This window comes from Panicum virgatum, chromosome 3N (genome assembly GCF_016808335.1).
Source record: "Panicum virgatum strain AP13 chromosome 3N, P.virgatum_v5, whole genome shotgun sequence".
Taxonomy (NCBI): Eukaryota; Viridiplantae; Streptophyta; class Magnoliopsida; order Poales; family Poaceae; genus Panicum; species Panicum virgatum.
The window spans coordinates 69150344-69177039 of record NC_053147.1 but is presented as its reverse complement, the minus strand read 5'-3'; the positions used below and the strand labels follow the sequence as shown (position 1 = coordinate 69177039).

Below are 26696 nucleotides of genomic sequence, written 5' to 3'. Positions count from 1 at the left end.
ACCACAATGGATTGGATTATTACCTGCAGGATCCAGCACTATACTACTCTAGTGTCGTCGTCCTTGGCGTATCCAGTCAGTCAGTCAGGTCCCTCTTTTCCAAGTGCGCCTTGCTTGTCGTCCTGTCTAATCCTATCAATACATGCAGACAAAGACACAGTGGGCTGCTACTGCTGCTGCAGCAGCTGCTGGCTGGTCAAGTCAGCTCAGTCTCAGTCAGCCCCCGGCCGCAGCCTCTCTCTCTCGGTCAGGTCAGATCAGGTGCCTGGCTGCACCTGCATTGCCCTTTCGACGCGGTCCAGTCCATGCATGCATTCATATGCTGGCTTGTTTTGACGTGCATGTGCATGCATGCGTGGTAAAGTCCAGCTCGTGCATATTTATTTTTATATTTTGTATTACATTCGGATTCAAAAATAGATAAAGTCGGACTATATATACACATATGGATTGCTTCGGATATAAATAGATGTATATCAAATACGGAGTGAATCAGATGCGATTAATATTATAGGTATATATGGGTATTTCTTCGGATATCGAGTAAAGGCAATGTTTACCTATATCACAAGTATTGTAATATTCGAACACCATACAAGTTCAAATTTTAACTAGATTATGCTTAACAAAACAAGTTAATAAATAGGTGCATGATATTTGTAACTTACTGCATAGATGAGGCATATTCGATTACATAACATTCTAACTGGCAATATAGCTTAAATTAAGACACTCACGACATTATAATTTATCATATGATGATACTTTATGATCACAAGCGCTCAAATCAATTCATTTGTTCAAGGAGGCCGGATTCAAACTAAAATCGTGCTTGATTGACAAAATTAACAAAAGATTACATACCATTTTGGGCACTCAATTACACAATATTGATGTTCTAAATTATTACAAGCATATAAGTATAGAAGTAGTCAAATTATTGCTAGAGTTAGAATTATTATACGATATTGAGTTTTTTTTTAAGAAAGATGGAACAATTCTATTTTTATTATTGATTTATTGCTAGAGTTAACTTTAATTCTTGACTAGAAATAAATAAGATTCCACTCCAGTATAATACCAATAGATAGATTATATTCTTAGAGAAATTTTGGTACTAATTTTATATTTTTCTAAGTAGAAATGAATTAATTATAATTTTAAGAGATTAAATTAGTTTTTATTAATACATATTTGGAATAGTACAACTATCCCAATCTAGTATCCGAATTGACTGTCCGGATTATCCGACTGGATATTCGATCAGCTGGATATTGGTCATATTATATCCGCATCTGACATCTAATTTAAATATCCGATATCCGAGAACAAACTATCTGAATTCATATATGCCCTTCTCGATCGGACAGTTGGTCGAGAAATATCCGTGCGATTTACACCCAGTCTTGGTCATATAAATCTGGAAGGAACGGAATGCAAGTGTGTACGTTCAGAGAAGAGATCAGCTTTAATGTGGATCATAGTCACAGCTGGGGCGGTCAATTTTGGCGGTCACTTTTGCAAATATTCAACTTAAGAGCGAGTGTATTATTACACGTCAACGTTCTCATAGATCGTCTTATGTGCGTTCATATAGAATTTTTATTGGGTAGCGCCATAGCGGAGAGAGGAAGGAAGGGGAAAGAACAAGGTAATTGTTTCACGAGATAACCATATCATAGTTTAAAATTTAGCATTATAAGAACACTTTCTCACCATTATACAAGTTGTTGTTGCCATACAACTTACAATATTTCTTATCTTTTTTCTATACACATGTTATAAAATTGTGTATTTACTATAACTCTATAAGATACTCCTACCTTATAACACAACCCATTATACATACAGTTTCTATTACATCATCTTAAGATGCGTGGCAATACATGAAACCTTCTGTTAGACTAGATCAATGTAGTTGCTCATAGAAATCCTCTCCCTCTTTCCCGGTTGCTGATTTATGCGTAAATTAAGCACCAAACATTCACACACTTTGCGCTGTATGCAATTTTTCTTCTATATAATGTTTATATAATATAAAGATATACTTAGCTTTGGTGGTATTCGATAAAAAAAAGGTCAGGAAATGGAAATTGCCGAAACCAGGCAGACTAGTGCTGTACTATTTCAAAATTCAAAAATAATAAAGCCGTCGTGGGCTTATCCACGCGATCTGCGTCCAGCCCAGCAGCATGAACTCACCACCCAGTCCGGCCCATCCAAACGGCATCCACTAACGAAACTACAAAAGGCCCAGGCCCAGGCCCAGGCCCTCTTGGACCCACCTGTCTGTCACCATCATCCTCGCCTCCATGTCACAGACACTCCAGTCTCAACTACCCCGGCGCGCCTCCGTTGTTTGGCTGCTCCGTCTCCGACCTCCACTCCACTCCACTCCACTCCACGCCACCGGTGGATTGGAAGCATTGCCACGGGGGGCGCCATGCCGGCGGACGGGAGCAAGAAGAAGGGCGTGCCGCCGCTGGGCTGGTGGCTCATGCTCGTCGGCTCCCTCCGCCTCGCCTCCGTCTGGTTCGGCTTCTTCGACATCTGGGCGCTCCGCGTCGCCGTCTTCTCCCAAGCGGAGAGTGAGCGCCCCCGGCCCTCTGCACCCCTCCATCTCCCACTCCGCCTCCCTCCTTGTGTATTTGCAGCCCAGCCCATCCGTACGGGGTCTGTCTGTGATTCTTGACTCTTGAGTAGGTAGGTAGGTAGATCTGATCGGGTGGAGATGAGGTGCGCTAATTTTACCCTGAGATCCGCACTTTCTTACAACTTGCTTGCTCCAATCCGCCAGGCAAAGTTGGGCTTCTTTGTGCATCTGTGGTCGTGGCTTTATCGGATTGGTCTTTGAGCCAAGACCTCACGTTTGCTAAATGTCGTCTTTTTACTAGTTTTCACTCATTCTATGGATAAGTCCAGGCTAATAATAGTAAGGAAGTATTTCAAGACTGCAATTGGCATAGACGCATAGTTGAGACTTGAGACTAGTCTGACTAGGGCACTAATAACTGACGCCACCTCATTCTGGGTTGATTATTGGTCAAAACTCAGAAGCCACACAACAACAGTATCTGAATTTCTGATTTGATCAGCCTTACATATTTGATAGTTTTTTTTCTTCTTTTTGACAGAGTCTTGATATCCTAAGAGGGTCAGAGGCCATGATTTTCCTAAGCGAAACAAAGAATATCACCCTGTCCATACTTTACAAATGTTTCCTTTTTCATATATATTTACTCAACTCAGCACTTGTTATCACTGCAAAAGCCAGTGGCATGGTGTTCCTTTATTATTTTGATGTAGAGCTCTGCAATCTTTATGCTGGCACAATACAAGTGAAGAAGAATTGTGTGATACCAGACATTGTGATTAGTACAAGAACAGTATTTTTATGGGTAGTTCTTTGTTGCCTGTTTTAAAAGCACTGCGCGATGTAGTGTTATTATATAACCACAGTCAACAACTGTTGCTTAGGTAAAGAAGCAAATTTGAATCTGGAATTGTGCACTGCCTAAGCATATCAACAATTCTCCCTTCTTTGTGGAACTCAGCTCATCTTGCTGACTTGCTCAGCATTTCTTCTAGATTGATTGCATAGGGAAGTCCTGATACCTCAGCTGCACTGTCTTTCATGTAGGCAGCTTTAGTTCATAACATTTTTTTGCAGCATCCCGAGAAAGCCCTCCTACTAATCACTTCCTGTTTATGTGACATGTCCGAGTAATGTTGTTCTGTTACATGCAGTGACTGATGTACACGGCCGTACTTTTGGTGTCTGGACTCTTCTGACCTGCACGTTGTGCTTCCTTTGTGCACTCAACCTGGAAAATAGGCCTCTATATCTGGCCACCTTCCTGTCATTCATCTATGCTATTGGTCATTTCCTAACGGAATACTTGATATACCACACCATGGCTGTGGCAAATCTCAGCACGGTTGGCTTCTTTGCAGGTACTAAGTTTGCCTTCCGAATGGACCTTTATTTTCATTTTGTCTTCGAGAAAAATTAGTCCATCAGAGCCTAATAAATAATAATCAGCTTTTACTACCACACTTGTTACAGTTTGATTGATTATCTGGTGCATTTCTCAAAATATTCATTCGATTTAGCTTTTGGAGCTATAATGTTTTCCTGTGCAGTCTTGTAGTTAAAACTTGGATTTCATCAATATTATTATATTGTTGCATTTAAAAACAATGCAGCGTTGCATTCACTAGTTCCATCTTGCAATCTTGCAAAATGGCCTTGGGAGCTCGTTGTGCTTGTCATGTGTGTACCTTAACAGATGTCTAGAATAAGTGGCAATTATCAAATCTAAAATCATGAACCAGGACGTTTTGTAATGCTCCATTTCAATCTTGGTTATTTGTTTAGCCATTCTGATCAACACTCCATGTTTGTTTACATAGGAACGTCAATTGTATGGATGCTTCTTCAGTGGAATTCTCATGGCAACCCCCGTGGATCCCATGCTGTGAAGCAGTCATGAGAAATGCTCGGGTTGTCAGCTTGATGTGGTCTGGGGGAGGAAGGATGCGTGAAGAAACCTTGCCATAAAGGCTTCGTTGCCATTCGTACTTCATTTGTCATCATGTTATTTCAGTTCATGAAATGTTTGTTCCACTGATTAGAATCTGGAAATTCGAACGTTGTAAACTGCGCGCATCTGAGTCTTGTAGCCAAGAGCTGTAATTTCCGGTTTGATCACATTCAGGCGTGCCTGGGAAACAGATTAGCTGTTGTTTTTCAAAGAACAGATAGCTGCTCAGATTATCACATGTTGAGAGCTGATACGCCAATAAGGGATACTGCAGTATAACGTACTGCTAGCTCTTGCATTTGTACGAGCCAAGGCATAAAGATGCGTGCTGTTTTCTGTTGAAGATCGTTGATGCGTTCAGTCAGGCCTGGAAATCAATCCTCGTAGCTGTAGGCTGTTGCCTTTCTTCTCCCCTTGATGGGCAATCATTGCTGAAGCTCTTTGTTTAGGTGAACTATTAGCACATCTATCGGATTACTCGAGGCTGTGTTTAATTCCCCGAATTTTTTTGCCATTGAAGACCGTGCCCCCTCTCACGGAGCATGCTTTCCAATACAAAAAAAATCACCCTTTTCCCCAAATAAACAGGCCCGTCAAGCAGCAGGATACTCTCCTTCTCTAGCTTTCGCTAGCATCATGTCTCTTTCGCGGTCGCCATCATCTCATCTGGAAGCGTACTGCAGCTTAAATAAGTGCCTCGTGACTTTTCTCAACAACCTCTGCCAACACTGATGACTGATCCGCTGTTTGTTACAATGACTCTAAATAATTTAATAATAAGAAGTAAAAAATTGAAATCCCGGCATCCATGCTTTCGTAGCTCAGTTGGTTAGAGCACCCGTTTAGTAAGCGGGAGGTCTTGAGTTCGACTCTCAACGAAAGCACGTCATTTTTTTTTGCACGCCGGAGCTGCATCATGGCCGACTCCGGCGGCGGCGGCTGCTGCTTCCCGCGCCTCCCCGACGACGCCCTCTTCCTCGGGCTCGACTGCTCCACCCAGTAAGCTATCCCATGGCTCCCTTTCTTCCTGCTCTTGCTTTCTTCTCTTCAATTTTGTCGCTCGTTGACTGCCTGCCTTCATGGGCCATTGCTGGCTGCTGACCTCCAACAAGGTCGCTCAAGGCCACCGTTCTGGACGCCGGCCTCGGCGTCGTCGCCACCGACTCCATCCACTTCGACTCGGACCTGCCGCACTACGGCACCCACGGCGGCGTCCGCCGGGACCCCGCCGAGCGCGGCCGCATCGTGTCGCCGCCGCTCATGTGGGCCGAGGCCCTGGACCTGCTCCTCGCCAGGCTGCGGCCGCGCGCAGACCTCCGCCGCGTCGCCGCCGTCTCCGGCTCCGCGCAGCAGCACGGCAGCGTGTACTGGGCCAGGGGCGCCGGCGCCGCGCTGGCCGCGCTCGACCCGGCCGGGAGCCTCGCGACGCAGCTCGCGGGCGCGTTCGCGGCGCCGGAGTCGCCCGTGTGGATGGACAGCAGCTCGGCGGCGCAGTGCCGGGAGGTGGAGGCGGCGATGGGCGGGCCCCTGCGGCTGGCCGCGCTCACGGGGTGCCGCGCGCACGAGCGCTGCACGGGGCCGCAGATACGGAAGATGCATCAGACGAGGCCGCGAGTGTACGACGCCACCGAGAGGGTCTCGCTCGTCAGCTCCTTCATGGCGTCGCTGCTCGTCGGCGGGTACGCCTGCATCGACGAGACCGACGGCGCAGGGATGAACATCATGGACATCGCCACGCGCCAGCTGCGCGACGACGCTCTTCAGGTACTCTTCTTTATTTTATTATTTGCCTCTACAAATGTTCAGGATTCAGAGTTTCAGACTTCATACTTTTTTTTTCCTCAAAACCATTTCAGACTTCAGACTTATGCTTTCCACTGTAGATTGCAGTTGCATCTTGACTAGAGAAAATGCTACGGCGCATACTAGGATTAAGCTCGATTAAGAGATACTGATATTTCAATTTTGTAGGCTACGGCTCCAAATTTAGAAGAGAGGATTGGGAAACTTTCAACGGCTCATGCTGTGGCTGGAAAAATATCCCCTTATTTTGTTCAGAGGTAAAGTGTGCTTTTCCGAGATGGATAAGGTGTTGTGCTCCTTCTTCAGCAAGTAAATGTTTATTTTGTACGTGTGCGCACATCTGAATTCGCAACATAAAAGGCTGGATAATGTAAACGAACTGCAGCAACGTTATGTTCATTCTACACATAACACCAACTTGTCAGATTGAGACGTGCATTTTATGTTGTAGCAGATTTCAGTTTGCAAGCAGCTGTCTAGTTATTCAGTGGTCAGGGGACAACCCCAATAGCCTTGCAGGTACCTCACATTACATTCTGATATTGGTTTGTTCAGATAAAAGCATGACCCAAATTAGGCATATGTTAAGACTGCTTGTAAACTGCAAACTCAAAATATGCTTTCGGCTTCCATATCTGTGATTGTGCAGGCTTAACTTTGAGCAATCCCGGTGATCTAGCAATCAGTCTTGGGACAAGTGATACAGTAATCATCTACCCCCTATGTTTTATAAATTTGTTATTGACTTATTTCCCATTAGAGAGAGATTCTACAAATAAAGGAAATACATGGTGAGGTACATGCTATGACCTGGTTGCAAACTGAACCTTACTTCTACTACAGTGGATCAGTTAGTAAAATAACCCTGGAAATGTTCTCCTTATGCAACGCTGTCCCATTCTCATGCCCCTTTCAGGTTTTTGGGGTCACTGATTCACCAGAACCAACCCTGGAGGGAAACATCTTTCCTAACCCAGTTGATCCCAAGACCTACATGGTTTTGCTTTGCTATAAAAATGGATCTCTGACACGAGAAGGTATGGTTAGCACTTAGCAAATGACTTCTGTTGCGCATTTCACATTTACTAAATGCATACATTTTGTACAGACCTTCGCAATCGTTATGCTGAGAGATCTTGGGATATGTTCAATAGGTTGCTTGAAGAAACAGCCCCCTTCAACGGTATACCAATCTACTATAGCTTCATTGTTCATTTGTTAAAATGTGGGTTTATGTTTATAGAATGAACATTGGAGAGTATGATGGAGAGCTGAGACTGCTTGGCTTAGAAACCACAGGATAACAACATACTTCAATCACTAATTTACATCCTTGCAATAATTGGCAACTCAGTGCACTATTCGAGTCATGCTTGGATCCCGAGATGGCTAAGGCGGTTACTACATAAAGCTTGTCTTTCCTAAGCTTCATGATAGATGCTTGCATTGACCACACAAAAGTAACTTTCCTGAAGATTCCTGACCTTATGTTCTTCTTCTTCTGCAGGAGGGAAGTTGGGATTTTACTACAAGGAGCATGAGATTCTCCCACCACTTCCAGGTTAGTTTTGGCCTTGCATCTTTCTTCCCTCTTTGGCAATTCAATCTTGGTCTCCTTGCTCATTTAAATGCTCATCTATACACACAGTTGGATTTCACCGGTACGTTGTCAAGAACTTGACTAGTGGATCTTTAGATGAGATGGTAGAAGAAGAAGTTGACGAGTTTGATCCTCCTTCAGAGGTTTGAAGACCTCAAAACCTGCGAATCAAACTGTTTGGCATGCCAAACTTTCTTCAGGTTGATTAATTAACATCCCTGATTTTAGGTGCGTGCAATAATTGAAGGGCAGTTCCTGTCCATGAGGGGCCATGCTGAGCAATGTGGACTGCCAGTACCTCCAAAGCGTATCATAGCAACTGGTGGCGCGTCCTCAAACCCAACAATTCTCAAGATAATGGCATCTATTTTTGGTTGTCCAGTGTACACTTCCCAAAGATCAGGTATGCACGCACAGGACATATACTGATGTTCACCGCTTACATATTAATATGATTACTCCTTAAACAACATGATATATTATTTATAACTAATCTAGTTCCTGTGAATTCTTCCGCTTTTCTTATTCTAGGGAATGCTTGTTCATTTCTGAGAAAATGTAATTAATATGCTTGTTAATTCTGATACATCTTATCATTCAATCAATACAGACTCTGCATCTCTGGGTGCTGCTTTGCGAGCAGCCCATGGGTGGCTCTGTAATCAGCAAGATGAGTTTGTGCCATTCTCATCTGTGTACTCTGAAAGAATTGATAGAACATCACTAAGCATGAAGCTGGCTGTTCCTTTTGGGGAGTGCGAGGGAGACATTGAGCTTCTGAACAACTATACATTGTTGGTTAGGAAGAGGATGGAGATTGAGCAGAAACTCATCGAAAGGTTCGGTCAACAAGAACTAAGTGGTTTCTAGGTAAAACCTCTCTGCTAAAATACTTTTGGTAGCAGTATTGACAAATTGAACGGGCTACTCTTATACGCATCTGCAGCTATACAATACCTGCAGAAATTAGACATTGATCATTACCATGTCACCATAAAAAAATATCCATTAGCCTATAAGGACTGGATTCATAGTTAGCTGAGAGTATTTCTTCATTTTTCCTGGTTTGTTCTTTTTTGTTAATTTTGAATCTGATTTAGCCCTTTTTTATTCTTTTTGACAGTCTTGCACTGTTGCAGGTTGAGCACTATCCTTGGTACAGTTCTTAGTGGCGCATGTCGCCTCATAAGTTATAGGATGTGTTGAGGAGCCTACAAATGTGTTCAGCCCATTTTCATGAATTAACACCACTTACATGTCATGCAAAAGTCAGATGTGTCGAGGATCCTACATATTCATCACTCAAAAATCAGAATGCTGAGATGACACTTTGACATGATTGTAACAGGCTTTGTTCATCGTTCCAGAAATGCAAATGTCATGCATGTTATGCTGGTGAATGGCATCCTACTCAACATGGTGAGGCTATAACAAGGATGGCCACCGAATTTGCAAAATTTAGTTGTCAGCTACTACTGCTATTACCACAGCAACCATGCACTGCTCCCACTTGTAAATTAGTGGATTCCTATTGCCACTACACCTGGCACTTTGTGCTTTAACGCTTTACCAGATTTCCCATGAAATGGCACTTGACAGTAAAGTGCCTCTTCGTAATCAAAAGCACAACTGATGTTTTTATTTGCTTCAGTTCCGAAAATGAGAAATAAAATACCACGTGTCACGCTCACATGTGCACATTAAGGATAATGAAGTAAACCGTATTCTCTATGATGTTTAGGATAATTTAGTAGGGCCCCCGTGGCACTATTAAAGAAGAATTGTGCCTAGTTACTTTTGGTAGGTTGAGACGCTGAGTCAACCTCCATGGCACTCGTACGCTGATCATCATTTCCTCCTGTCATGCAGTGTACCCGCAGCCACGTCAGCATCCGGGCCCACAAACAGAATCCAGCTGACTTTACTTTCGAAGCTGAATGTGCCAATATATTTGGTATTTGCATTGCTTCCATCATATATGATACATTGGTCCACTGGGAGCATCAGATTCTGCTTAAACACCAAGCAGTGTATATGTGAGTGGCGGCGCACTTCACCACTACTTGAGAGGACCCAATGCGATAAAGCTCTGCCTTGCCTAGAGCTAGCTAAGCTATCCTACTTACATATATGTATATAATATATATATATATATATATATATATATATATATATATATATATATATATATATATATATATATATATATATATATATATATATATATATATATATATATCTTTGCAACAGCTTGCATGCCTGTGTAAAACAACATCCTCTGATCAATTAGTATTTATTATAAGAGATATATAACTGGGTGCTTAATTAGTACTAATTAATAATTGTTGCTGCATGTTGCCTTGCCTGATCATCAGCTGGACCTCTGATGGATCCATCAGTAGTAGCTCACCTGGTTGGATCTTTGTTTAATCATCGATCGACCACATGCTATGCTTGACACGTTGCTTGAATTCGTTCCTGCTATGGACTAGCTGTAGGTAGCTTGGGCTTCTGGCCGGCGTCGTCGTCCTTGCAGCTGCTGTTCTTGTTGTCCTTGGGGGGCCCGGCCTCGGCGAGCATCTGGACGACGTCGGCCATGGTGGGGCGGAGGCCCGGGATGCTGCAGGTGCATCGCACGGCGACGCGCAGCGCCTGCACCATCTCCTCCTTGTAGGGGCTCCACGCCAGGCGCTTGTCCAGCGCGTCCGCCTCGGCGCCGGCGGCCACCTTGCCGGAGACCCAGTGCACGATGTCCCGCGTGTCGCCGAACTCCGGCTCGATGGGCTTCCTCCCCGTGGCCAGCTCCATGAGCACCACGCCGAAGCTGTACACGTCGCACTTGGTCGTCGCCTTGGACGAGTAGGCGTACTCCGGCGCGAGGTAGCCGTAGGTCCCGGCGATGGTGGTGGTGGACGACAGGGCGTCCCGGCCGTCGGCGCCGCGCGCCAGCTGGAGCACCTTGGCGATGCCGAAGTCGGCGACCTTGGGCTCGAAGTCGGCGTCGAGGAGGATGTTGGAGGACTTGATGTCGCGGTGGACGATGGGGAACATGAGGTCGTGGTGGAGGTAGGCGAGGCCCTGCGCGACGCCGAGCGCCACGCGGTGGCGCGTCAGCCAGTCCAGCAGCAGGAAGCACCCGTGCAGCGCCTCCCACAGGTTGCCGTTGGGCATGTACTCGTACACCAGCAGGTTGCTGTCGGCGCCGGAGTAGCAGCAGTAGAGCTTGACGATGTTCTTGTGCCGGATGCTGCCCAGCGTCTCCACCTCCGTGCGGAGCTCGCGGTCGCCGAGCCAGCTGCCGGTGGTGGTGGATATGGACGACAAGTGCTGCTGCTTGCTGCTGGGCCGCCGCCGCGCCGACACCCACAGCTTCTTCACCGCCACCAGCTCGCCGCTGCTGAGCTCGATCTTGTACACCGTCCCGGAGCCGCCGTGGCCCACGATGTTCTTGTCGATCAGCGCCTCCAGGATCTCGTGCTGGTCGAAGCTCAGCTTGTGGAAGCTCTTCACGTCGTAGGACGAGCTCGACGCCGGCGACGTCGGCGCGCCGTCGTGCTCCGCGTCCTGGCGCGCCCGCAGCACCCACCGCCGCGCCAGCGCCAGCGCCGCCACCACGCACGCCAGCGCGCACGCGCCCACCACCCACGCGTTTCCCGGCCAGCCCCCGCCGCAGCCCGCCCGGGCGCGGGCACAGCGGCAGCGCCGGGTCCGTCAGGTTCAGCCGGAACGCCACGCACAGCCCCGGGTTGCCGGCCACGCTCTCCAGCAGGCCCTCCTTGATGAGCGGCGCCGGCACCGGCCCCGACAGGTTGTTGTGGGAGAAGTCGAGCGAGTTGGGCAGCAGCGCGCACAGCGACTCCGGGATCGCGCCGGACAGCGCGTTGTCCGACAGGTTGAGCACGTTCAGGCTCCGCAGGCCGGCCAGCGACGCCGGGATGGAGCCGTTCAGCCGGTTGCCCTGCAGGGACAGCTGGTTCAGCCGCGCCAGCCGCCCCACCGCCTCCGGGATCGCCCCGCCGATGAGGTTGTTGCTCAGGTCGATCTTCACCAGCCCCGAGGCGCCGGCGATCTCCGGCGGGAGCTCGCCGGACATCCGGTTGTTGGACGCGAACAGCGACGTCAGGTTGGTGGCGCCCGCCACCGCCGCGGGCACCGGCCCCGTCAGGTGGTTGTAGGAGAGGTCGACGATGGAGGCGTGCGGGAGGCCGAAGATGCCCGGCGGGACGTCGCCCTCCAGGTGGTTGCTGCTCACCCGGAACCGGAGCAGCGGCGTGCACTCGGCGTAGGCCGCCGGGATGGGCCCCGTCAGGAGGTTGCTCAGCACCAGGATGTACTGGAGCTGGGCCCTGGCGCAGGCGTACGGCGGCAGCGGCCCCGTCAGCTGGTTCTCCGACACCTCGATCACGTTCAGGTCCGAGTAGCGGCCGAGGTCGGCGGGGATCTCGCCGGTGAGCTGGTTGCGGTACACGGAGAGGATGCGCAGCTGCGTGGAGTTGCCGAGCACGGCCGGGATGGGGCCGGTGAGCTCGTTGGTGTACATCTGGAGCACGCGCAGGTTGGGCAGCGCGCACAGGGACTCGGGGATGCCGCCGGCGAGCCGGTTCTCGGACAGGTCGATGTCGGTGAGCTCCGTGAGGTTGCCGAGCTCGGCGGGGACGACGCCCTCCAGCTGGTTGTAGTAGAGCTCCAGGAACTGCAGGTTGGGGAGGCGCGCCAGCGACAGGGGGATGCGCCCGGTGAGGAAGTTGCCGCTGAGCTCCAGGTCGGTGAGCGACGTCATGTTGCCGAACCAGGCCGGGATGCCGCCGCGCATGGACGTGGTGGAGAGGATGAGCACGCGGATGCGCCGGAGCGCCATGAACGACTCGGGCGGCCGCCAGACGTCGAACCCGGGGTTCTCGTTGAGGTTGACGACCTCGAGGGCGGTGGCGTTGGTGATGGACGTCGGGAACGCGCCGGAGAAGAGGTTGTTGGACATGTCGAGCACCCGCAGCGCCCGCATCGGGGATAGGTCCGGGACGGCGCCGGACACGCCGGAGTAGCTCACGTTGAGCACCTCGAGGGAGGTACAGTTGAGCAGGCCCGGCAGGAAGTCGCCGCGGACGTCGTTGTACGCCATCCGGAGCTCCCGGAGCGCGGGGAGCGCCGCGCAGACGCCCGGCGGGAGCCGGCCGACCAGCCGCCACGACGTGACGTCGATGGCCGTCACGTTGCCGCCCCGGTCGCAGGCGACGCCCTGGAACCTGCAGTAGTCCGGCGCCGGCGAGGAGAAGTCCCACCTCGACATGCCCGGCCCGGGGAACTGCTCCTTCATCCTGGCCAGGTAGGCAGCCTGCGCGTCCAATGCCGCCGCGCCGCCATCGCCGGCCGCCAAGAAGAGGAAGAGAATAAACCAGAAGAACAAGGGTGGGAGGGACACCATAGCACCAGTTGCTGCTGGTAGCTGCCTAGCTAGCTAGCTAGGAACCTGCTGCGGCTTCTTCTTCTTCTTCTATCTGCGTGTTGAGTTGAGCTTGGAAGAAATTAGCTTATTATTGCACACTAGTGGTAGTGTTGTTGCAGTGGGATGGAATGGAATGGTGAGGAGGCGCTATCAGGAAGGGAGGGGGTATATAAGTGGAGCGGGAATCTGTGGAGGGAATTGGAATTGGTGAATGGTGATCGATGATATAAAGGAGACGATGCATGGCTTTTGCTGTTGGGGATATATGCCCAGCCCAGCTCCTCCTCCAGCTGCAGAGTGTGCAACATTCTCCAGCCTCTTCTTTCTTCATCAGCTCTTGTGCCAGTGTGCACACTAGTGCTGGTCAAAGTAACCGAGACATTCTCTAGCCCAGTCAAGCCCACCTTGTCCACTAGCCACTCAGAGAATCAAGAACATGCATGCAGGGCCTGGTCGTTCTTCAGCCCGGAACTGATACAGGGGCGCCCGGCTCGATCCGGCCCGGCCCGGACGAGCATTAGCTGAACCCAAGTGTGTGTTCACATTTTGAGACTTTTGATGAGGTGCAGCAGTCAAGTGATCAGTAAAGCAGCAGCTTCTGTTCAGAGTTGACATGATTCAGTTTCTGTTAAGAGTTGACATAAATCAGTTTCTGCTAAGAGTTGACATAAACCAACACTACCATGCTAGTACCTATGCATCTATTAGCAAGCATATTTTCTGCTGAATGGAATTGGAGGGCACTGTGTCATGGTGGAGAAGCATCACTCACAGTACGTCACAGCCCAGCACCACTGCACTGCTGTGAAAACACTCCAGGCACAAAGACACTGCAGATCAAACTGGCAGCAGTGCTGCTGCTAATCCTGCAATCTCCATGGGGAACAAGAAGAAAGCCTCCACTGCTGCCAATCCCAATCATTGCTCACACTTTAGGAGGACAAGCAGCATGCTGACAAATGTAAAGCCTCTTCAGCTCCCAAAATGCAATTTTCTATAGCTCTCACGGCCTGTGTGTTAGAGGAGTGTATCCTGCACCAGGAAGTAGCAGCAATTGAAAACGGCAAGTGAGTGCTACTGCACACACTCTGTGCTCAGCTGCTGATACTTCAGTAGTGGCCTGAATGATGCTGTGCTTTGCTACTAGTTTATTTGCAATGTGTGCATACGCCAATCTGCATCTTTTTCCTGTTCAACCAGTACTTAGTAATTTATTAGCTGAATTAGTACTTTAGTTTGCTGTATTATATTAGCTTAATGGAGTAAAAGCCTAAAGGCACGCATGCTGATAATTGATATGCAGTTTTTTTTTTAGGAAAACTACTGTCGATAGTTTTGGATTTGCCTGAAGAGTCCCTGAGTCAACATTCTCAACCTGGAATAATTAAGAATTCCAAATGGAATTTAGGCACTTCACCATTAGACATTAGTGCTAGAGCATTCGTAGGCATTTGGCACAGATTCTGCACTGTTATTAAAATTGCCATAAGAACAATTCGTCCAAAAATGAAATGCCACGGGACGTAAGAATGCACACGTGTGCTCCAACGTTTTCCTCTTTCCAGCCATCTGGATAGCACGGAATAAAAATTTTTATCCTTAATTATACTGGAAAATATTGTCCTAGAAAGAACAGCGTGCGTACAGGAAAAAGCCAACAACAACAACAACATAGCCTTTTTTCCCCAAGTAAGTTGGGGTAGGCTAGAGATGAAACCCGAAAGAAATAATTTCAAGGTTCAGGCATATTGATAGCTAATCTCCAAGCGCTCCTATCCAAAGCTATCTCTTTAGAGATATTCCAATCCTTAAGGTCTCTCTTAACCGACTCATCCCACGTCAGTTTAGGTCTACCTCTACCCCTCTTTACATTATCGACCCGTTCAAGAACCCCATTACGCACCGGCGCCTCAGGAGGCCTTCGTTGGACATGTCCAAACCATCTCAGCCGATGCTGGGTAAGTTTCTCCTCAATTGATGCCACCCCGACCCTATCCCGATCGTGCCTAGCCGCTGATACAGGTCATCATACGCCTTACCTTTTGCTACACTCACAGCTCGCTTTGCAACTCTCTTCGCTAATTTATAGCCCTCGATGTTGGCTGCACTCTTGTCAAGGTGGAGGCGCTTGAAACACTCCTTCTTCTCCTTAATAGCCCTTTGCACCTCGTCATTCCACCACCAGGTGTCTTTCCCCTCCTGTTTGCCTCCCCTACTCATTCCAAACACCTCTGAGGCCACCTTCCGAACACATGTTGTCATCTTTAGCCACATGTCATTGCGTCTTCTCCTTCTTCCCAAGGCACCTCATCTAGCATCCTTTCCTTAAACGCTTGTGCCGCTTCCCCTCTAAGCTTCCACCACTTTGTTCTCGCAATCTTGGCACGTTTGTCCCGGTGGACACGTACCCGAAGACGAAAGTCCGCCACCACAGGAAAAAGCCAAATATCTTTATTTCCTTTTCTAAATTTCGCCAAAAAAAAATGAATACATAGGAACTATTTTTGTGGAGATGGTAGTGGGTCCACGTGGAGGAATCCATGGTGGATAAGGTGTGGCAGTAAGGTGCCTGGTGATACATCATAGATGCTCACTCAAAAGGGAGCAAGCACTAGAGAGATTAGATAAAACTCACTGTGGTGGAAGTGAAAAAGGAGGCCTTGACATGCCCAAAACATTAATTAAAATCCATTGTTTGCATCTGGATGCATACACTCATCATCTGTTTCTTCCTGCGTCTCCTGATTGGCCAAAAAAGCATTATTAGGTTCAGAAGCACATCATCAGGCTAATCGTTGTCGAAAAGGCAGCCCATAACGATTCGCCCCATATGGAAAAAAAAAGCAAGACTACTGCTTGGTTTAAGTTCACTCATCAATGGCTTGACGACTTGACCTGATAAATCAACAATATCATGGATTAACCCAACTACAATCTGCATGCTAGAGTTGATAGTTTTTTTTTTCTTTACTGATCCAAGGAAAATTGGATCTGAATTATGGTGTAAAGAGTTTATTTAAATGTCTCTCTTTTTTTATCAATCTGATAGCTTATAGCAGTTTGGGAGGCTGATTGGCGCTTGATGGTGCGTGCACGTGTGTGGTACTATGAATGTGATGAAGATAACAGGACATTATGCAATGGAAGAGTTAGGTATGCCATGGTAAATCCTTTTTTTTCCTTCACCATGAAAAACAGGAGATTCGGTTAAAAGAAATGAAACGGTATTTAGTAGTAAAAGGAGAAATGATTACGGCCATTAACAAGGCAAGGTGAAAACACTGTCATATAGCATTAGCTTGTAGTGGACGGAGAATGAATACTCCTTTTGAAGGGCAGGGCAAGCTACCCAAAAGTTGAAGACATAACAAACTTGAAGCTCTTCTTTTATTAAGACAAAGATTATAGATGCTGGAGTAGCGCCTACCCTGGGGTTGCAGCACTACCTGGAGCTAGCATCTAGGACGGTTTTTGGTTCAAGGAACATGCATGTGACGGTGAATGGACACTCTGATCTATCTGAACGTTTACAATAGCTCACTTGTTCTTTTTAGAATAAGGAAACGTCTCCGGCCTTTGCAACCGCATACAAGCACAGCCAAGTTTTTACAAAATTCCCAGCACACAAACTGAAAAATTTGAGAAAAAGGTACGCAAACGACTTGAAGGAATCAAAAGCTCACTTTTTCTATGTGAGGAAAAATTGGATCAGATTGTCCTCCGAACCTTTGTTGGTCGGTCACTAGTTTCCTCATGTAGTCATGTATTCCTATGGTCCTACTATATACGAAATAAAAATAAAATAAGGTCATCTTTGCAAAATTATGAAACATGTGTGACCTCATGTTGGTTTTCTTGTGTGCGCTGCAGTGATACGATGCGTTCGAGTTCCTGGTGCACCTGGCCAATCGTTAAGAAGAAATAGTGCAGAACGATTCGCCACATGTGCATGGAAAACGGCAGCGCTGATTGTTCTCAGTTAACTCACCAGTGCTAATATTTCTTATCCAATGAAGCTTGGATCATTGCTGGTTTCTTGTTTTGCCTCTATGCAATCTGAATAATTGTCGGACACTGGAACAAGTCAAATTGGAACCAGTTAAGTCGTTAGGTAAGTTCTAAAAGGGGAAAAGGCAAGAGCATTTAACATTGTTACTTTGTTGTAGATGTAACTGAAAACTTTGCTCATGTATCTGTCTTTTTGCTAAAGCTGCAAGATTTAGTCGCCATGAAAATTTGCAGAACTATACATAGAATCATTAATCTGTTGCAAAATCAAACATTTGATTGACGGCCACCAAACTAGCGAATAAATAGACTCAAAATAAGTAAAGAAAGATGTTTATCTTAGAAGTGACTTGATTGATAGAGGTAAATTATGGACTCTAATCACAGTTTTCTTTCCTGTACATAACAGTGCATCTCTCCCTACGCTATTTTATCTTTAGACTGCATGACATAATCAGAATATCAGGTCACGTAACCTCTTCAAAACTATAGTCAGATCCCAGCCGAACGTCCATTTGCCTTGTTTTGAGATAATTAGTCTGAAGTACCATCCTCGCAAAATTGTAAAATTTAGTAGCTTGGGCACTATAAATCAGGTCAGTTACATAGCCGAATTCATTTCTCACTGCAGAAGAACTCCTCGGCTCTGTCCAAGAAAGAAGCTGGGATCTTTCTATGCAACATGAAGTTAGATGAAGCTTCTCCAGCTCTTTGCTTCAGAGGCCCATCATCAACACCTCTTCCTCTACCATCCTTCTGAACCCTATTTCTGTTGAATCTGATTCCTCCTGAAACACCCTTCCCAACAACTGACCGTCCAATTTTGCGGCTTGACCTTATTGGGATGTCACCTTGTGAGTTCCTAGTATCGAGTAAACTCTGAGTGTTATCACCGGAATTGTTTCCAGAACCATCTACAGCAAAGGAATCTGGAGAAGTCAATGCTGATGTTTGACAGGACTTGAGCAAAGAACGAAGCATATCCGTGCTTATTTCCTGCTGTACAACACTTAGGTTCTGATCACAACCATAGCAAGCAGCGATCAGAGCAGCAGCCAAGATGGGCATCAGCTCGGGATCACTGAAGAAAACAAATGGCAGGTCGCACACCTGTATCCTAAATCATCAGATTTTTGCCCAACAATCCAAAGAAATTAAGAGAGAAGTGTCTACTTATTTACCTTATGAAGTATGGTGGGACTCTTTCCCCACCGAAGAACAGCTTGGTTCTCAACGTGGAACAAAGAAAAGTAGCCAAGAAGTAGCAGAGACTCTAGAAGCAGCAAACCAACCTAAGAAAAATAGCACAAACGCTCACAACTGAGAACAGAGGAAGCAGGAAAAAAAATTGCACTTGTAAAAGCACCAAAGAAAATAATTATGATATACATCATGCTGAATGAACGCACGTTTATACAAGGAATTAGACTTATATTTTACCTGATTATTTGGTACCCTCCATTTGTTCATGCAATGACTCAGCAGGAAGCTGATTAAATGGAAGAATTCCATTTTTAGATCTGATCTAGCCTGAAAACAATTCATAACCAGTAAGAAACTAAGAATACTAACTTATGCAAGAAAAAAAAATAGAGAGCAAAGATATCAATGGTTCCCATATTCACACTGTTGGCTTTGCCAGACAGAAAATTCATCTGAAACTTTTGTGGATAGCTTGTTCTACACTGATACCATGGACAATGACTAGTGTAGGGAAGTAGTTAAGTTTTAGTGTGTCTGAATGGATGACATCGGTTTCAGTACTCAAGTGATACATCCAAAAGAACAGGCAAGTAACCAATAATAGGACCGACAATATCCATCCTTTTATGAAGAGGACTTACCAGCATGCACTGCAGAAGGTTAATATCCAAACGCGCCATATTATTCAAAACTTTTAACACGCCAGTGGCCACTTCTTCGAAATTTGATGGAAGAATAGCTGGAGTCTGAAAAATGAGTTAGTAAATTTTTGTAGCAAGAAGAGATTCATAAAAATCAATGTGTTGAACATGCGAAATTTGCCCTACTAATTTCTACGATGCCAAAACTCGAGTTTCTGCTAGTAAATGTATATAGTGTCATTTTAGCATGTTTTTTGTTACAAGAACACAAAGCACCTATTTAATGATGTTATAATCTAAAATGCACATGTAAATTTTATAAGGAGTCATGTAATTTTGTAAAAATGACAATAGGTCTAGAGATATAGAATTTTGAAACAGCATAACAAATTTCTCAATATAGCAGGCGGACAAACCTGATCTGATGATGATCTATTGTTTGCTTGGAGCAAAACAGCAGTCAAAAGTGACGGTAGACTAACAAGGCCAGTCTCAGCCATTGCAGAAAGTAAAAGCATTACAGGATGCTTTAGGTTTGTCTCATTGCCTTTTCCAGGACTATTATTATACAGTGAACCTACATTGTTCACCTTTCTTGCTTCAAGAAAACTGTCTGTTGTGCTATTTTCATCTCCCTGGATAGGAATTTCAGAACGCTTCTCTGTAGTAATCTCCAAATCAGGTGGTTGCATTGCTGAGTTATTCAGGCCATCAGAGATAGCTATCAAGTCTTTTCTAGTTTCATCAACAAATTTTCTGTCCCCTGGAATGCTCAAATCATGCAGTTTACAGGATTTGTTTTCTTCGGTCAGTTCACTACACAAGGATGGCAATTTGGTATCTCCAGACTGATCTAGTGTCATCAACTGGTTCCCCATACTGTCTTGTGAGCTAAGATATTCATATTCTTGAACTATATTGCCACCTAATGTCCTGCATTTGCAGGACTCCCAATCGATGGTAGAGAAATTTCCTGGTTTAGATGTTAAGACAGCCAAAAGATTGAGACCAAAGAGTATCGATGATGGGAGTGGGGATCCTTCCACCTGGGGCCTATCATAAAGCGCAAACAAATCTCGGAGACGATGAATTATTTGATAAGCTACAATCAGTTCGATCAAACCTCCTTGCATTTGAAGTTGTTCATCATCGAGGTGCACATGGCCAACAATTGTGGTCACAGTCCATAAGAAACCATCTAACACTTCACCTGACGACTCTGTATTCTCTGTTGAAGTTTTGTTAGACAGAAGATTTGAGCTTCCAGAGTTGGATGCTGCCACCTTAATGTAATTCTCCAGTGATGCTGATAGCATCGGAATAATAGGAGGTAAAAGATTCTGTACTAGAAAATATGCTCGATTAGCGGGAAGTGAGAGCAACACTCTCAGCAGCCGCAAAAGGTAGGCAGTGACTTGACAAGCTCCAGGCTTTGAAGTGTGTGATGCAGGTAAGGCAGATGCGATGAAGTCAAGCAGACCAACTTGTCTTGATGCGTGTAGCTCAAGATCCTTTCCTTCTAAATACTGTACCCAAACAAACAGAAAGTGATATTAGCAAACATCTTCGGTACTTAGTACAATACAATACATAATGAATAGGACAATGAGAAACACCTTTGTTATGTCGCCGACAATCAAACCAATACTAGCAGCACCTTCTTTTCTAGCTTGACGAAGTCTCTGTAGGTCTTGAAGCCATCTAATTAACTTAGCTTTGGCAGCTCCTAGAGCAGCCCTGTGTGTGATTCCAGTACTCTCACCTATGGGTGGTTCAATAAATTCATGCTTTAGAGCCATTAATCTCTGGCGAATCTTTTTAATCCTTCGTTTCATCTGTACATTATTAGATGATTTAGCCATAGAATCTGCAGTGCTGGAATTGCCAGTTGTCTGTGAATCTTCACCACTATTAGTATAATTTGCACGGTTTTGGCCATCTTTACTTGGAAAGCGGCGTTGAAAAGGTGAAGGCTGGTCCCTAAGATCCATTGAAGCTCGCTCGCGTATCTGTTCTAGGTGATACTTACGGCGCTGCTCACTCTCACGGAGCTTTTCAGCTAATTTTTGGGCTAAAAGTTCAGATTCCTCTTGTTGCGCTTTTGCTCTTATTTCTTTTCTGCGTTGCTGTTCTGCAGCCCTTGCTTCCCTTGCAGCACTAGATGCTTTGCGCTCCTCTTCTCTTCTGAAAATAGCCTCTTCTTTCTTGCGCTGTATTTCCGCAAGGCGCTGCATCTTCTCAGCTTCAAGGAACTTTCTTCGTTCCAAAACTGCTTCTTCCCTTGCAGTGTCCTCCTTTTGCTTTGTTTTGATCACCTGTAGCTTTTCAGCTCTCCGCATTTCAGAATCATAAAGTTTCTGCTTCAGCAAGAATTTCTTGTTTTCCTCATTCAACGATGTAATAAAACGGACCTCATTTACTTTAGTACTCTCATCACCAGCTCTTTTTGCAACCTGGGCAAGATAAGCTTCATGACGAGATTCACCACGTTGATGGCGTGCATTCATTACTTCTCGCAGTTTTGAGCTGCGCACAGCCTGCCACTCATTGACACGGCTCAACTTTTCAGAGGTACGTTGTAGCCTCTGAACCCTCTCACTCTCTAGTTGACTCCTAATACGCAGTGCTCGTGCATGCTTTTCTTCTGCTTCTTTTTTCATATCCAAAGCACTTCTTTTTTTCTTTTCAGGAGACATCAACTTGTCATGTAGAACACGAGCACGATCTGTAACTTTTCTGCCAGCACCAGGAGAATGAGAAACACGAGAACTCCTTGCAGGAGATTTCAATATATCTTCCCAGTTTCTTTTCTCCTTCCAGGCATCCATTGACTTCCAAGGTGCTGTAATTTGCTTCTCCTTATCAAGATGAACTGCACTCTTTTTAACAACATCAGTTGACTTGAGCCTGTCAAATTTGTTTTCTGGCAACTCCTTGCTATTCTTAAAGGTGTGCTTCTCTATTTCCGAGATTGGTTCTAGTGACCCTCTTCTACTCCTTGCAGAATATGAAGGCATACTTTGTGGATGTGATTTATCTGACTTGAATGCATCCCTGATTTGCTTCTCTCCAGTAATCTTTTTCTCGCTACTATCAGGAAGTTTTACCTGACTCTCCACTTTCAAACTTATATTCCTAACAGTTGCCGATGCTGTAGTCAGCTTTGACGAGTCACCAAAAACTTCCTCAGAAGAGCTGGATGTAAATCTCTCTGCTGTTATACCAGCCTGCTTGCATGCCAGTTCCAATTGGATTCTCTGAAAGGCCTCTAGAGACGAAGAGAGTATTTCCTGCCTATGTGGTGAACTTGTCATCCTTCTAACCTGCATGTATGATGTAGCCAACAAGATTTAGAGTACTAAAACACAGCAGAAGAAACTATCATGCAAGGCCGGAAAGAAAAACATGCAGCTATTAATATTGTTGTTCTCAATTCAGCAACACATCACAGTGAAGGTCCGATTCAATATTCATGCACACATATGTTGATGCAGGAAGATGTTATGCTCACATAGTGGTCAATTAATCATAAATATGCAGAAGTAAAAATGGACCTAGTGAGAAAACAGACCTCCCAAGACAAGGCATGAGGCCTCCTATGGTCAGCTTTCACAGTCATTGGCATCCCCTCCTTCGCTACACCAGCAGATTTTTTAGTGTTATCAAAATGCTCCGCTCTGGATTTAAGTTCTTGAAAATCAGATATAGCTTCTTCAAGAACAAGAATGGATTCATTAATCTGTTCCATGTCACATTCTAGTTCACAGAGGAGGTAAAGTTCATCAACAGCCCTATTCAGATTCTCAAAAAGAAAACACCATAGCCTCTGCCTGAATCTTTCTTTGCTCTCAGCTGTTTCAGATCCAAAATCTGCAGAAGCTGGTGCATGGTCAAGAAGTACCGTTCTACTTTCTGTGGAAGAAACAGATGAAGATGTAACTGGAACTTCATGATCATTATTGGAGCAGGATAGGGAAACAGAGTCAGTTGAGGCTGTTGAACCACTAACATTCAACATACTGTCTGGTATTTCATGTTTATCCTGTGGCCCCCTCATGTCATCTTTGGGTGTCTCAGTTCCTTGTATAATAATTGGAGATGCCTCATCAGTCGTTGTACAAGAGTCCGTCTCCAGTTTGAGTTTGCTTTCATCCTTTTGTTCATTTCTGAAATGTGCAGCATCTTCACCATGGCTGAGGTCTCTGGAAGAACTATTATCTCTGTATGAATCTGAGGGTAGTGATAAACCTGGAACTTCATCAAAGTCTCCAAACTTTACAGGAGTATTGGACAAGGCACCTACTGGGTCTGTTTTTGGAGAACATTTTACATGCTGAGAAAGGTCTGCACATTTTGCAAGGTTGACTGAACAGGTGGACGATTCATGAGGAACTGAAGGATTTGCATGATCAGCCAGACCAGTTTTGGGAGTTTCACTTGTTTCTTGAGCCACCAGCAGTTCTTCAGGTCTTTCTACTACATACTCTGAGGCTGAAGCATTTAAGACACTCTTCAGGTCATCGGCACCTACATCATTGCATCCTTCAGTATGACTGTTAGTTGTTTCTCCACTACCAGATTCATCAACACCAACATTAGCATTTACGCTTGGAGGTGGGTGTTGCGGCCTGTCATGCCACCTTAAACTGTGACTGTTATAGTTGGCCCGTGACCGTGATGGCAAGTTTGGAATTTTATTGCTGGAACCTCCAGAAGACCTCTGCAATGTGTACTTTGAGCTGGACCGATGCTTCTGCAAAATGGGTTCATGGTAAGTTAAGAACAATATCAGTAAGAATCATGAGGCACAATGCAGCACCGTATGAGAAAATCATCAGAGCAAGACACAGAAAAGAGAAAATAAGGCAGGTATAGAAGGAAACCTTTTTGACTTCAAACCACCCCGATCCAAGGTCATCTGCATCTCCGTTATCATTATCCATAACCCCGACGAATCCTCAGTTGTTCGTTATGGCATTCTTACTTCCCCAGAAAAATATATCTCACTGATTACACCTGCTTGCTGCAGGAAATGTTGGAACTAAATTATTTTGAGATGTATTGAAAAGGGACTACAAAAATCACATTTTTTTCAAGACAATCCGTTGGTGCCTGGGGCAAGTATCTCAGTTAAAGACTACTATTAAACACGGATAGAACTCACTTAAACCCTAAAATCGAAATGCACTATGAAATAAGGAACTAGGAGAGGAAAAAAACGGGAGGGGAGGGGGGGGGGGGGAATCGATGCATCATTTCCATGGGCAGGCTTCGCTTGGAATCCTCAGAAGCGGACCAAGTATAGGAACCCAGTAATTTTTGCAACAAAATCGAAGTTAGTTGGTAAAACCCATGGTCAGATCCGAATACAAATAGCACAGGTTAGGGGGTTTGGGTGTTCGATTTCGCACAGCAGGAAAGGAAGGGAAGCGAAAGGGCGGGCATACCTTGTCGGCCGGCGAAGCGCCCGACGAAGAACTGGCAAGGGCGGCACCACTCCCCTGTCGTCGCCGCCTGGAAATAAGGCGGCCGAGCGAGAGGGAGAAGGGACCGGGGGGGCTGGGCGAGAAGGCGGCGGCCGAACGACGGAGCGAGCGCCTTACCCCAGAGAAAGGTTTACTACAAATCTTGTAACTAGCGTAGTATTAAAAAATATTAAACTAATCCAGTCAGCAACACTATAAAATACAAGATTGAGCATCTATACTCAAACTTGATTCGATATTTAGGTAAAATAGTTTAACAATTTATGCAAATGTTGAAACATTATATTGAAAATATTCAACATCTATACTCAAAGTATTAAAATACAGCATGAATATTAATTTTTTGATAAATAAAATGTAAAGATGTTGGATCTTATTTTGTTATATTTATTCTCGACAAGACAGTGGCTAGAATAGAATCAAAAATACATTCATGATTTCAAAGAAAACATATTTCAAGATCCCAAAAATCATCTAAACCATCTACTGCCGAGCCAATTTCGTAACACTTGTCGTTATAGTATTGAAGCATTCAACCTCCTTTTCCACCCGTATAAACTTACGAGCTCATTTTGATCTAGCACGAGTTTCAAAGTGAAAGTTTCATAAAATCTATCTTCAAAAGATGCATGGTTTTTTGAGGCGAAAGAATCACGGGACGTTTTTTTTCATGTTGACAAGGGCCAATCAGCATAGCAAATTAGGAACAAATTAAAGATCAGTTTGGCCCAATACGTGAGAAAGACACCCCTAGCTTTAGTTCTTCCTTTTTATACAGCACACATGAGACTGGCTAGTCTAAACATGTACTTTGACGTGGAATAGGCGAGTAGATTTTCTTCAACGCGTACCAAAGTGCGCCACCTCCAGGCGTTAAATCCGCCCCTGCGGGGAGCCAGACCAACCGGACTAGCGTGCAGGGCCGGCTCTAGGGCCAGACCAACTCCGATCGTGTGTTGCTACTGCTAGTCGCCCTGAGCCCCTGCCCTATTCCCTGCGTGGCTGCGTGTGAATCCCTATCTGTAATTCTGTATTCCCTGCGAGCCTGTGACGATTGCAAGCGACGATCAGACACGGCGTGATGATCTGCATCTGCTGGGGAGTAGAGGCCGGAGAGGAGTAGAGGATTAGAGGAGACGATTGGACACGGCGAGCGGCAAGTAAGCAATACATCAGCACCCATGATCGATTACTACTTTCCCATTATTTTTCTTATTTTCTCAACAGTCAACAATATAGGGTTATAAATTTCTAATACAATGTATTTATTTGTTTATATTAGATGTTGCCTAAGAAGCATTTGTCAGGGGCTCAGAAAAGAAAACAAGAAGATCAGCTTGTTATATTTCAATTGAGCTTGCAAAGTAATTTGATTATTCGTACCATATATTGTGACTTTGACACCAAAAATTAGTTCAACGGATCCTTCTCTTGTTTCTCGCCCAGAGGCCCTTAAAATTATAGAGCCGGCCCTGCTAGCGTGCCCTGGCAGTTCTTCCTTTTTATTACATCCTTCTTTGGGACATTTTTTAATACTTTTAATAGTTCATTGTTTCATAAATATGTACTTTTTATAATACCTTTTAAAAATTTAAGTGTTCGATTTAACACTTTGTGGAAGAACCTAATAATTGTACTGTGTCGGCCACTGGGTGTAACCACTATATGCCATGGGTGAGCTGATGACTCTTTTTTTTTTTTGCAAAAGCATTGATATTGGCATGTAAATACAAGGTCGGATTCGAATACAAATAGTAATACTTTATTTTAAATTGTAAGCCATTCCAAAATTTTTGGAGCAACTATTTTTATATTTGGCCAAGATTATAGAAAAGAATATAAAAATTTATAGCACCATGAAAGTATATTATATGAAGAATCTAATAATGGTACTTATTTGGTATCATAAATAAATATTAGTATTTTATTGTATAAATAATTTGGCTAATTTAAAATATTTTTGTTTGG

At 45.2% G+C, this 26696-nt stretch overlaps 4 protein-coding genes and 1 non-coding gene across 10 annotated transcripts; 3 read left to right on the top strand and 2 right to left on the bottom strand.

Annotated features, from left to right (window-relative positions):
• Window positions 1-2317: 2317 nt before the first annotated feature.
• Window positions 2318-4887, top strand: LOC120667069 (ergosterol biosynthetic protein 28-like). Its single transcript, XM_039947085.1, has 3 exons — window positions 2318-2588; window positions 3748-3954; window positions 4414-4887. Exons 1-3 carry the CDS (start codon window positions 2444-2446, stop codon window positions 4491-4493), a joined length of 432 nt encoding a protein of 143 aa, XP_039803019.1. The 5' UTR covers window positions 2318-2443; the 3' UTR covers window positions 4494-4887.
• A 467-nt stretch (window positions 4888-5354) lies between these two features.
• Window positions 5355-5428, top strand: TRNAT-AGU. The gene has a single exon. It is a non-coding gene; the product is annotated as a tRNA-Thr (tRNA).
• Window positions 5390-10039, top strand: LOC120667068 (xylulose kinase 2-like). 5 transcript variants are annotated; one of them, XR_005672070.1, is made up of 13 exons: window positions 5390-5543; window positions 5657-6308; window positions 6516-6604; window positions 6802-6866; window positions 6997-7052; window positions 7264-7384; window positions 7456-7530; window positions 7855-7908; window positions 7996-8090; window positions 8176-8350; window positions 8558-8817; window positions 9296-9366; window positions 9817-10039. XR_005672070.1 is itself a non-coding variant. In XM_039947084.1 (12 exons), exons 1-11 carry the CDS (start codon window positions 5461-5463, stop codon window positions 8815-8817), a joined length of 1725 nt encoding a protein of 574 aa, XP_039803018.1. In that variant the 5' UTR covers window positions 5390-5460; the 3' UTR covers window positions 9817-10039. The 5 variants fall into 5 exon arrangements, 4 of the variants coding, with proteins under 4 accessions (XP_039803018.1, XP_039803017.1, XP_039803016.1 ...); XM_039947084.1 differs by lacking the exon at window positions 9296-9366; XM_039947083.1 differs by lacking the exon at window positions 9817-10039 and having other exon boundaries at window positions 9296-9656.
• LOC120667067 (receptor protein-tyrosine kinase CEPR1-like) lies at window positions 9888-13673 on the bottom strand. The gene is given in 3 exon segments (XM_039947080.1): window positions 9888-10099; window positions 10185-11601; window positions 11603-13673. Coding segments are annotated over 2 exon segments (2940 nt in total). The 5' UTR covers window positions 13370-13673; the 3' UTR covers window positions 9888-10099; window positions 10185-10428.
• Window positions 13674-17657: 3984 nt separating this feature from the next.
• LOC120667066 (S phase cyclin A-associated protein in the endoplasmic reticulum-like) lies at window positions 17658-24843 on the bottom strand. 2 transcript variants are annotated; one of them, XM_039947079.1, is made up of 9 exons: window positions 24690-24843; window positions 24126-24265; window positions 22814-23995; window positions 20859-22565; window positions 19659-20768; window positions 19243-19347; window positions 18839-18928; window positions 18580-18690; window positions 17658-18508 (listed from the first exon to the last, which is right to left on the bottom strand). In XM_039947079.1, exons 2-9 carry the CDS (start codon window positions 24183-24185, stop codon window positions 18014-18016), a joined length of 4860 nt encoding a protein of 1619 aa, XP_039803013.1. In that variant the 5' UTR covers window positions 24186-24265; window positions 24690-24843; the 3' UTR covers window positions 17658-18013. The 2 variants fall into 2 exon arrangements, 1 of the variants encoding a protein (XP_039803013.1); XR_005672069.1 differs by having other exon boundaries at window positions 18391-18508; window positions 19243-19340.
• Window positions 24844-26696: the final 1853 nt, after the last annotated feature.

What these genes read in the sequence shown, in the direction of transcription:
- LOC120667069 (XM_039947085.1), top strand. Translation starts at nt 2,444, where the DNA reads ATGCCGGCGGACGGGAGCAAGAAGAAGGGCGTGCCGCCGCTGGGCTGG. An exon ending in CGTCTTCTCCCAAGCGGAGA is followed by an intron (nt 2,589 to 3,747) that starts GTGAGCGCCCCC and finishes TGTTACATGCAG; the next exon opens with TGACTGATGTACACGGCCGT. An exon ending in CACGGTTGGCTTCTTTGCAG is followed by an intron (nt 3,955 to 4,413) that starts GTACTAAGTTTG and finishes TTGTTTACATAG; the next exon opens with GAACGTCAATTGTATGGATG.
- LOC120667068 (XM_039947084.1), top strand. Translation starts at nt 5,461, where the DNA reads ATGGCCGACTCCGGCGGCGGCGGCTGCTGCTTCCCGCGCCTCCCCGAC. An exon ending in GGGCTCGACTGCTCCACCCA is followed by an intron (nt 5,544 to 5,656) that starts GTAAGCTATCCC and finishes ACCTCCAACAAG; the next exon opens with GTCGCTCAAGGCCACCGTTC. An exon ending in GATTCTCCCACCACTTCCAG is followed by an intron (nt 7,909 to 7,995) that starts GTTAGTTTTGGC and finishes CTATACACACAG; the next exon opens with TTGGATTTCACCGGTACGTT.
- LOC120667066 (XM_039947079.1), bottom strand. Translation starts at nt 24,185, where the DNA reads ATGGATAATGATAACGGAGATGCAGATGACCTTGGATCGGGGTGGTTT. An exon ending in ACCTTCTGCAGTGCATGCTG is followed by an intron (nt 18,929 to 19,242) that starts GTAAGTCCTCTT and finishes AATTGTTTTCAG; the next exon opens with GCTAGATCAGATCTAAAAAT. An exon ending in GGAGGGTACCAAATAATCAG is followed by an intron (nt 18,691 to 18,838) that starts GTAAAATATAAG and finishes TATTTTTCTTAG; the next exon opens with GTTGGTTTGCTGCTTCTAGA.